Source organism: Spermophilus citellus, assembly GCF_964194105.1.
Source record: "Spermophilus citellus genome assembly, chromosome: 6".
In the NCBI taxonomy this organism is placed as follows: Eukaryota; Metazoa; Chordata; class Mammalia; order Rodentia; family Sciuridae; genus Spermophilus; species Spermophilus citellus.
In genome coordinates, this window is record NC_138187.1 from 28086578 (window position 1) to 28097570 (window position 10993).

The 10993-nt window shown below is 48.6% G+C and overlaps 1 protein-coding gene across 2 annotated transcripts; it reads left to right on the plus strand.

The window, feature by feature from the left end:
• The first annotated feature begins 1256 nt into the window (after positions 1 to 1256).
• Positions 1257 to 10537, plus strand: TBL2 (transducin beta like 2). Of its 2 annotated transcripts, XM_081298427.1 has the most exons (7): positions 1257 to 2251; positions 3958 to 4079; positions 4508 to 4692; positions 5492 to 5643; positions 5982 to 6108; positions 7104 to 7256; positions 7450 to 10537. In XM_081298427.1, the coding sequence occupies exons 1-7, from the start codon at positions 2122 to 2124 to the stop codon at positions 7910 to 7912; spliced, it is 1332 nt and encodes a 443-aa protein (XP_081154553.1). In that variant the 5' UTR covers positions 1257 to 2121; the 3' UTR covers positions 7913 to 10537. The 2 variants fall into 2 exon arrangements, with proteins under 2 accessions (XP_081154553.1, XP_081154554.1); XM_081298428.1 differs by lacking the exons at positions 1257 to 2251; positions 3958 to 4079 and having other exon boundaries at positions 4531 to 4669.
• Positions 10538 to 10993: the final 456 nt, after the last annotated feature.

Sequence of the window (10993 nt, forward strand, 5' to 3'; positions counted from 1 at the left end):
AAGAGGGCTGCTCTTGCTTTTCTTTGTCCCATATTCATGAATTGCAACAAGTCCCCAGGTTCTCTCCCTACTTGTGCCACCTTGGGAACATCACCCGACTTCATATAGTCTGTCTCCTAATCAGTGGAGACAACGTGGGATTAAAGAAACCCAAAACTGCTGGATCAATAAATGTCCCATGCAATATGCTCTTAAAAGTAAAAGCTTGGCCTCTAGATGGTGGCGAAAGATGGTGGTTCATGGCCATGCCTACACTTCTAAATAGCAAGTCAGGGAGGAAAAGCCCCAGGAGGCTCTGAACACCCGTCTCCTGGCACTTCCCACTGCCCACAACTGAGTCAATGTCAGTTCCCTGCAAAGGACAAAAGGGAAGGAAATGAAGCTGCTCCATTTGCCTTCTGACTGGATCTGTTTCCTCACCCGAGACTGCGAGACTGCGGCTGTGTCTGTTAGTCAGCCTGTGGTAACCTGTCTCCTTAGAGGGTCCTTATAAATTAAAGCTGCAGGGCTTGGACGGTGAGGAAAGGCAGCTCCCTGGTGGAGATGGAAATATTAGAAGCTGGAATACTGATCCTGGTACTTCGATTTGCTCTGGGCTGTGGGGCTGGGAGTCCAAGGAGTATGACCATACTGGGAATATCCCCTTTCCAGCCATGCAGGTCTAATCCAAATTCTCTCAATCTTTTTTGTCCTTTTTGGCAAAATCTGAAAAAAACCTCTGTAGATTATTGTATCAGTGTCAAGTTCCTGGTTGTGATCTTCTACTACAGTTTTGTGAAATGTTACTATTGGATGAAACTGAGTGGAAATGTCCTTGGGACCTCTTCATTTTTTCAACTACCTGTTGATTCTATAATAATAATAATTATTCCCCTCTCAAAATAAATAAATAAATAAATAAAAATAAAAATAATAATAATTATTATTATTATATTTTGATTAAGAAGCTTTCAGAGGCTGGGGGTGCTCAGTGCTTGTCTAGCATATGTGAGGCCCTGGGTTCAATCCCCAACACTGTAAAAAATAAAATCTGGGGCTGGGGATGTGGCTCAAGCGGTAGCGCCCTCGCCTGGCATGCGTGCGGCCCGGGTTCGATCCTCAGCACCACATACCAACAAAGATGTTGTGTTCGCTGAGAACTAAAAAATAAATATTAAAAATTCTCATTCTCTCTCTCTCTCTCCCCTCTCTCACTCTCTCTTTAAAAAATAAAATAAAATAAAATAAAATCTGCTTTTCAACTTCCTTTCCCCTCCCCAGGCCATCCCCAGCCCAGGCTCTTTTCAACTCCTCATATCCTTGCAGCTACTTCCGGGTTTCTGTCTTTTTGTCTTTACACATCCAGAGAATCCAGACATGGATTTTGCCCCACTGCCTCCTGTGACCCCACATGCTGGATGGAGCTGGCAGTTGAGGCCTTGCAGACTTTCGGACCTTGTCTGCCATCTTTTTATCGTGTTCATGCCCTGCCTCTCTACAACATCCCTGTTCTTCAGGTTTTTGCTAGGATGCTCCCCGCTCCGATGCCAGGACTACCCTTCTGCCCCTTCAGTAACAGCAAGAGCCCATCTAATTTTCACTTGTTGCAAAGAAGACTCTCCCACGAGTCAAATGCGAATAAAGCCCCTGCTCTGCTTCCTTGAAAGGATCCAGTGTGGCAAGGTCAGAATAAGCCTTTAATAAACTGTTATCAGCAAGTTACTCAAGACAGGAATGACGAGGACCTGCAGATCTCACTACCTGCACCCTCAGCATCTGCACGACCTCCGTAGCCCGACGCCCGCGGATCACCAGGGTCCGCCCTCAGGACACGCCCACATCTGGCACCGCCTCTCAAGAAGCGCCCAAGGCCAGGCCCCGCCCTTCGATTGGGCGCGCTAATAAATAGGCCACGCCCCTCGAGGTGCCCTCCAACCGCCTGGAGGAAGGGGCTCCAGGTCCTCCAACGGCCAGACCCCGCCCCTCAAAAGCTTTCAACGGGCAGGCCCCGCCCCTCCGGGAACCGCCAACCGCCAGGCCCCTCCCCTCGAGGCACGCTAACGGCCAGGCCCCGCCCCCGCGTGCGCGGAGACGTGCGGGCGCCAGCGTAGTCGGCGGCTGAGGTGGCAGCGTGCGGGCGACATGGAGCTGCCTCAGATGCCGGAGCTGATGGGGCTGTCCCTGTTGGTCGGACTGCTGGCCCTGATGGCCACGGCGGCGGTAGCACGGGGGTGGCTGCGTGCCGAGGAGGAGAGGGGCGGCCGGCCGGTCCGTAAGTAGGGCCTGGCGGGGAGGGGCCGCGTACCGGGTGTCCGCGTGGGGCGGCCGGCGGCTTGGACCGGCGCAGGCCGGGGATCCTAGGCCTCAGTTTCTCCCGTGGTGAAGTGAGCCTCCTCCCAGAGGCCGGGCGCCGCGTTGGCGGGCCGGCCGCACCCCAGGGCAGGGCTTGTTGGGACCAGGGCCCTGTGCCGCGGCCCTCTGGCAGGACAAGGCCACGCTGCTTTGGTCGCCCGGGTCGCCAGGAGAGCTGCAAACTCCGGAACGTGCTGTGCTGGGGGGAAAAAAAAACGGAGAACGGGCGTTCGTTCTTAAGCACTCTTTATTAGTTTTGCGACCTACGGCAACGTGGATCGGGCTGGTAGACTTTGGGATCTTTTCCTTTAATGAGTCCAGTAAGGAATTGTATCCAGTCCGGCGCGGTGGCGCACTCCTGCAATCCCAGCGACTTGGGAGGCTGAAGCAGGAGGATCGCAAGTTTAAGGCTAGCCTCAGCAGTTTGGCGAGGCCCTAAGCAACTCAGCGAGGCCCTGTCTCAAAATTAAAAAAAAAAAAAGTGCATCTAAAAATGTACATCTAAAATGTAAATATAAATACCCTAAGAATGCACGCGGAAAAAATTGTGTAATAAATGCCACAGAAGAGGTCAGTACTGGAAAACAGAAAAAAAAAAGAAGAGGGAGAATGGCCAGCCCTGCTTTTCTGGAGGGGGTGGTAGTCAATGAAATCTTCGCAGCGAGTAGGAAACCCAGGAGAGGGCTAGAGGTTCTTTTGTTATCTCTTTTGATGCTGGGATGGAGCTCAAGGCAAGCACTCTGCAACTGAGCTACAGCCCCAGCCAGTGGTGTAGGGTTCTGAAGGATAGTTGTGTAGGAAGAGTTTGCCAGGAGGCTAAGAATGGCAGACATTCCTTCCAATGGCAAAACTCATAAAGGCAGTGAATTCCAAAACAGCATTTGTTGTGCTCAAAGGTCAGGTGGGGTTTATTAGACAAGGCTGGAAAGGTAAGCAGAGCCAGATTGTGACCATCTTTGTGTGCAAGGCTTAGGAGGTATGTTTCCTGTAGGAATGGGGGGACATCTGCCACCATCTAGCACATGCCAGCTTTGTGCCTAGCCTGATTCTGTAACATATTATGTAAAACTGACTGGCACCATTCCTGGCACAGGGTAGATAGATGCTTAAAACATGTTACTCTTTCTGAGTTCTTTCTGAGATTTCCTTGGGTCTTTAATGCATGTGTTGGGTGCTCTTGGCTTGTCATCCAGTTCTCCTAGTCTCGCTTTAAGCCCAGATCAGTTAAGTCACTTATCCAAGATTCAAGCCTCCAGATTTGGTTGTGCACATTATTTCCTGTATATCTGGCCAAGAATCCACACTACACTGGCTGTGCTATGAGCCCACTCAGCTATTTCAGCCCAGAGAGGGTGCCTTGGTGCCTTTTCTAATTTGCACTGAGGTGCTCTATGAACTAAAAGCAAGTAGCCTTCTCAAGGTCACTCAGTAGTAGACACAGAATCCACACCCAGGTCTTATTCCAAAGCCTTTGTTTTTGCCCGTTTCACATATAATATTTCTCTCTTCTTGAGGACAAGAGCCATATCTGGTCCTCTCTTGCTGCTCTTCTTAGTGCCTAGTCAGTTGTAGGTAGTTAGTAAGTGCTTACAGATGAGTGAATGATGACTTGAGCCTTCCTTATAGGCCAGAAAGCAAATGGAACCAAGAAGTCAGGATCCAAGAAGCAGAAACAGAGTCAGCGGATTCGCAAGGAGAAGCCTCAACAACATAGCTTCACTCACCGTCTCCTGGCTGCAGCGCTGAAGGTACATGAGTACTCATGGGTGCCCACATAGTGCCCACACACGAAGACTCAGACCCTTGGGCTGGGGATGTGGCTCAAGCGGTAGCGCGCTTGCCTGGCATGCGTGCGGCCCGGGTTCGATCCTCAGCACCACATACAAAGATGTTGTGTCTGCCGAGAACTGAAAAATAAATATTAAAAAATAAATAAATAAATAAAATGAAAATACTTAAAAAAAAAAAAAAAGACTCAGACCCTTGCAGACTTTTTCCTTTGTACTGATCAATGCGCATTGCAGGCCTCTCTGCCTCTGAAAAGTCATTGAGCATGTCTCATCTTAGCCTTTCTTATTTCAGCAATAGGGGTCCATAGTCATGGCTCCAGGTCCTAACCTACTTCCTTGTTCCTCTGGGAGGCTCCCATTCACACTTACTCCAACCCGTCCCCTAGAGCCACAGCGGAAACATATCTTGCATGGACTTTAGCAGCAATGGCAAGTATCTGGCCACCTGTGCAGATGATCGCACAGTCCGCATCTGGAGCACCAAGGACTTCCTCCAGCGGGAGCACCGCAGCATGAGAGCCAACGTGGAGCTGGATCACGCCACCTTGGTGCGCTTCAGCCCTGACTGCAGGTGGGACAGGATGGGACCTCAGGTTTGCTTGTAGAAGCCTCACCCCAGGTTTATAGCTTTCCCATATCTGGTGGGAGTAGTGAAAGGTCTCCGTGGGGTGGCAGAAAGAGAGCATCCAGATAGTTTGGGCACTGCCTGGGCTTCCTGGAGGGCTATGTTGTTACATAGCTTGGAAGCAGAGTAGGGAAAATAATTCCATCCAGCAAATGCCAAAACCTGGCTTCTAGTTGAGTCTTGGAAGCTCTCAGAGAAATTAAAGGAAGCCAAAGCAGTGATATTCCTGTACTGGGGATTGAATTTGGCGTGCTCTTCCACCAAGCTACGTTCCCAACCCTTTTATTTATTTGTTTTGATATTAGGTCTTGCAAAGTTGCCCAGGCTGGTCTTAAGCTTGAGATCTTCCTCCTTCAGCCTCCCAAGTAGCTGGAATTATAGGTTTTGCCACCATGGCCAGCTTTTGAAGAGTTTTTGTCGTTGTTGTCTTTTTTTTTTTTTGTACTGGCAATTAAGGGGCACTTACCACTGAGTCACATTCCCAGCCTTTCTTTTTTTTATTTCAAGACAGTCTCTTACTAAGTCCATAGGCCTTGCTGGGTTGCTGAGGTTGGTCTCAGCCTCCCATGTTGCTGGGAATACTGGTGTTGTACCACCATGTCTGGCTTGAGATTTTGAAACAGGGGTTACATTATAAGGCTAGACTTACAAGGCACGAGGGGAGATCTTGAGTTTCCCCAGGGCCTGGAACACATAGGCTTCTGGGTCTAGATGAGGGAGAGACTTATGTGTTATCTGTCTCTAGAGCCTTCATTGTTTGGCTGGCCAATGGGGACACTCTCCGTGTCTTTAAGATGACCAAGAGAGAAGATGGGGGATTTACCTTCACAGCCACCCCAGAGGACTTCCCTAAAAAGCACAAGGCACCTGTCATCAACATTGGCATTGCTGACACAGGTAAAAGGCGTTCAGAGGTGGAACTTACCCAAGGCATGAAAAACTAAAATGTCCACAGTTACATTTGCTGAATGACTTAATGCTGCCTGGGAGTTTTGTCAGTCTCAGTGTGACCAAGGAGCTCTGACTCCAAGCAGCCAGGTTCTGTGCTCCCCTTTAGTCCTGAGAGTCACAGCAAGGGGGCAGGGAAGAGCTGTACAGGTCTTGCCTGTGGCCACCCTTGGCCTGGGAGGGGAACATTGATGCTTTGGGCAGCAGAGGCTTTTAAAATGTCTCTTCGAGAATGACAGTTGGATCAGATCATTGACTTCAGCTCATGTCATTCCCCTCCCCCTCAGGGAAGTTCATCATGACAGCCTCCAGTGACACAACTGTCCTCATCTGGAATCTGAAAGGTCAGGTTCTGTCTACCATCAACACCAACCAGATGAACAATACCTATGCTGCTATATCCCCTTGCAGCAGGTGAGCCTGGGAAGGGCCAAGTCATCTGGGTGGGAGAGGTTGAGACAAGTCAGGCACAACACAGAGAGGTGGCTTTGTGGTGGGGGGAGAGCATACAGGGAGGAGTCGGAACTCTGGGTGCAAGTCTCAGCTCTCCCAATGTTGCCGTGGTATATGAGATTTCATGTAAGCCACCACTGTCCTTAATTTGTGTTTCTTCATCTCTTGAGTTTAAAGGGCAGAGTGAGGGCTCTACATATCTTAAAGCAAGCTGTGAGGATAAATTGAAGTCATGTATACAAAAACACTTTTTAAAAAAAAATTTTTTTTGTTGGTGCATTATAATTATACATAATGGTGGAATTTGTTGGTATACATTAGTACATGCAAGCCATCTAATTTGGCCAAAATCATCCAGAAAAGCACTTTTAAAAGGTACTTTGTGCTGTGTGCAGTGGTGCATGCCTGAAATGACAGTGACTGAGGAGGCTGAGACAGGTTCACAAGTTCAAGGCCAGCCTCAGCAATTTAGCGAGGCCCTAAGCAACTTGGTGAAACTCCGTCTCAGTAAAAAATGAAGAGGGCTGTGCATGTAGCTCAGTGGTAAATTGTTCCTGTTTTTTGTTTTTTGTTTTTTGTTTTTTGTTTTTTAAGATGCTGCTGTACTCAGTGGCTTGGGAAGCTGAGGCAGAGGGATCTCAAGTTCAAAGCCAGCCTCAGCAACTTAGCGAGGCTTTAAGCAACTCAGTGAGACTCTGTCTCTAAATTTAAAAATATTTTTAAAAGAGTAGCATATGGCTCAGTGGTTAAGTGCCCCGGGATTCAGTTTCCAGTACAAAAAAAGTTATTTGTGCCTAGGCGGGGGTGTAGAGGGCTTGTCCAGCATGCACAGGCCCTGGGTTCCATCCCCAGCACCACAGAAAAATTTAAAAGTATCCTCAGAAAAGCTGTGTAAGGGGTTTGCAGGAACAAGGTGCCTATAAAATTGTTTCAAAGGAACCTGGGTTGTGTGGCAGGTTTGTGGCCACATGTGGTTTCACCCCAGATGTGAAGGTCTGGGAAGTCTGCTTTGGAAAGAAGGGGGACTTCCAGGAGGTCGTGCGAGCCTTTGAACTGAAGGGCCACACTGCAGCTGTCCACTCCTTCGCTTTCTCCAATGACTCGCGGAGGTGAGTGAGTGAATGTGCCCTCAGTGGTGTCTTAGCAGTGGCTCCTGGCAGCCAAAGCAAGCCCTCCCACCTGCCTGAGCTCTGGCTCTGAAGGGAAAGCAGACTTGCCTTCCTAGCTGAGGTCCCTCTGGCTTCCCAGGGGCCTCCCTGCCAGAGGGAGCTGGGGCTCAAGCTGGGATTTCCCATGTTACAGGATGGCCTCTGTCTCCAAGGATGGTACATGGAAATTGTGGGATACAGATGTGGAATACAAGAAGCAGCAGGATCCCTACCTGCTGAGGACAGGACGCTTTGAAGAGGCTAGCACCATGCAGTGCCGCCTGGCTCTCTCCCCTGACACCCACGTCTTGGCCTTGGCCAGCGGCACTAGTATTCATCTCTACAATACCCGGCGGGGCGAGAAGGAGGAATGCTTTGAGCAGGTCCATGGGGAGTGTATCACGGACTTATCCTTCGACATCACTGGCCGCTTTCTGGCCTCCTGTGGGGATCGGGCAGTGCGGCTTTTCCACAATACCCCTGGCCACCGAGCAGTGGTGGAGGAGATGCAGGGCCTCCTGAAGCGGGCCTCCACCGAGAGCACTCGCCAGAGGCTGCAGCAGCAGCTAACCCAGGCCCAGGAGGCCCTGAGGAGCCTGGGAGCCCTGAAGAAGTGACTGGCTCAGGAAGGGTCTGGCCGGCTTCCCCACTACTTCCACTTTGATTCCCAGGTGCTCCTGGGTGGAAACCCTCCAAAGGAGGTCTTGGTGTTCTTGCTGGCGGCCCCTCTTTTTCCCATTGAAACTGCTCTTGTCCACTTGGATCTCTCTCTCTTCTTACTGGTTTTGACTTCTGGACTGAAGAGCAAGGTGCTTTTCTTTCTCCCAGGCCCAAGGGGTGGAATCTCTCTTCACCCAGCACTGAGGAGAGTGGTCTTTGACCTTGTGACAGCATACTCTGACACCCAGGAAGTTTGTAAATGTAGAGATGAACCCCAGGAATGTTGCAGCACTATTATGGGGTGAGCTGAGCTGTGTTCTGAGCCCCAGGAAGATGAGCCTTCACCTGGGCCAGGTTACCAGCTCCATCGAGAAGTAATGAAGGTGCTGCTTTCTGGGCTTTGGTTTTCTTATTTGTAAAATGCAGAGTAATGCTCTCTGTTGCCTCCTTGCAAACATGAGGCTAAGGAAGTATAAGTTCCCTACATTTGGAAGAAAAGTAAAAAAGAATAATATTGTCCGATGTCATTAACTGTTCAGTAAAAGTGGAACTCAAAAGAGTGTGGTTTGAAACCAAATTAGAAACATTCCTGTGTAGCAAAGTTTTACGGGACTTGGTCATACGTTTGGAGTCTGGTTCAGTTTCATGTTGTGTGGAAGAGCGGTCTGATCCTGGGCGGGGACGTGCCACTCTGGAGAAGTCACATCCTGTCTGAGGAGACCTCTTTTCAGATCATCACATGTTTGAGTGCTTCCTCTGGCCAGCCCGGCTAGGTACGGAGGATAAATATGACTGAAGTCAGGGAACTAAGAGACATGTCTATAAGAGCTGCTTTTTAATTCATGGCTACAGTAGACTGTTGTAAAAGTCAAGGCGAGAGAGAGAGAGAGAACTGAGCTATGACAGAGGTGACTGGTATGAGGGTGAATGGATAGATTGATAAGAAATTGGGTCTTTCAAAGTTTGAATCTGGGGGCATAAGGACTGCTTGCATATGGGAAGTGAGGGAGATTAGGAATCTAGGCACAATGTCTTCATCCAGAATCAGTCTTGATCTCGAAAACCAGGGCGTCCCGTGGTCCCAGTGTTCTCCAGATGTTAGAACAGGTCACAACCTCGAAATTGCCCTTGACTGCTCCCTTTTCATTACTACCTCCCACCCCTACTGCTCCATCCACCCTTAAGGAAGTTCCTTGACATGCTCAGTCTGCTGCCTCTCTCCATCTTTTCTGTTACCATCCTGGTCCTAGCCACTGTCACCTATTGGACCTCATAGTACAGCTTGCAATTGGTTTCCCAGTTGGGTTCCCTGCTTCCTCTGTTGCCTCAGTCACCTTTCTACCCAGCAGAGTGATCTTCTGAAAATGTAAAGCAGACCACCTTACTCCCTAGTTAAAACCCTTCAAAAGCTTCCCCTTGCTTTTTGAACAAAATCCTAAAATTCTCACCACGAAGCCATATGACCTGGCCCCTTCCTTCTCTGTGATCTTTCTTTACCGCTCTCAGCCACCTGGTCTTGCTGTTCTTGAATGAGCTGAACTGTCTATAGTGGCCGGCGCTTCCTGCCTGTGCTGGTCCCTCTGTGTGGAAGCGTCTTTCTTTCCTGTTGGCAGGAATTGTCATAATTCAGTTCTTGGTTTCTTTTGCCTCCCAGAGAATCCCCCTCCCTGACCACCCCATCTGAAGTAGCCCTTTCCACCAATCATATCACATCCGTCACTTTAGCTTAGTTTCTTTGTTCTCTGTTACTTGATGCTATCTGAAATTATCTTGTTTGGATATTTGTTTGCTTCAGGGGTTTCCATTTCAGTTCTTTTGGATGTCAAATAACCAACATGTCAGTGTCTGAGGCCAGTCCTCTGGGTTTGAGACGATAGGAAATGGTGGAGTCTGCAGGGAGCTGAGGGCATACGCCCTGGTTGTGGGGCAGCAGGTGACTACTACCTATTATTGTTGAAGGATCTAGCACACGTTGCCTGTTTCAGAGAAGCTAGGCTCTGGCAATGTACTAAAAAATAAAAACACGAAAATTAAGAACTGTATGGACCACACAAAACACTGAGGTGACCGGATGCAGGCCACTTGTCTCTCGTCAGCGTGTGGACTGTAGGACCCACTGCAGTGTGAACTGCACAGGGACAAAATCCTTGTCTGTCTTCTTTGTTCTGGGTCCTGAGCACAGTAGCTAGGACTAAGTAAGCCTTCAATAAATGTTGCACTCAAAATAGGGGCAATTGGTGGGTGGACACCTTGGTATATTCTCGTTCTTGCACTTGTATGGTTTTATGTTCTTGATAACAGACTTCTGACTCATAATACTGTGCACATGGGGCTGGTGAATATTTACTTTTGACTGCCAGAAGATTGAGACTAAAAAACTCTTTGCACACCTGTTTTGAGAAGCAGCTCTGGCATTACTCCCATAGTACATCCAAGAGGAAGTGACCGTAGAATGTTGAGTTACTGAAGTCAGAAGTCTTCAGTTCCCGTTTCTGCTGGGGCCTGAAGCAGGTAGATCACTTGACCTCTGGGTTTGTTTTTTCATCTGTAAAATGGGAATAAATCCTATCATGTCCACTTGCCATGTTGTGAGTTTCTAATGAGTGAAAACACTACAAAAGGTCAGAAACTTTCTGGGGCCAGACAGCTCCACTCAGTAAAGATGCAGCTGCTTCTCTTGCAACCAGGAAGTGTCTGGATCTTAACGTAGAGAGGAGGCTGCCAAGTTGCTTTTTAGCAAGACTTGGGTGCAGGCAGCATTACTATTTTTAAATTACTATTGTAACTTCGGTGGGTTCTAAATTTTTTCAAAATAAAGTGTTTGGAAAATATATATATTTTTGAAGTTGGACACAATACCTTTATTTTTATGTGGTGCCGAGGATCGAACCCAAGATCCTGCACATGTGAGGTGAGTGCTCTACCCCTGAGCCATAACCCCAGCCCCTGGAAAATATTTTAAATGACTGATAAAATCATCAAAATTGAATAAAACAAGCACACAGTTGAAGGCCTATTGATAGTCTTGGTAAATTTCT

Bases quoted from the DNA above. Each gene is read 5' to 3' on its own strand.
- TBL2 (XM_081298427.1), top strand. From the start codon at position 2,122: ATGGAGCTGCCTCAGATGCCGGAGCTGATGGGGCTGTCCCTGTTGGTC. The intron at 2,252-3,957 runs GTAAGTAGGGCC...CCTTCCTTATAG, and splicing joins GAGGGGCGGCCGGCCGGTCC to GCCAGAAAGCAAATGGAACC. The intron at 7,257-7,449 runs GTGAGTGAGTGA...CCCATGTTACAG, and splicing joins TTCTCCAATGACTCGCGGAG to GATGGCCTCTGTCTCCAAGG.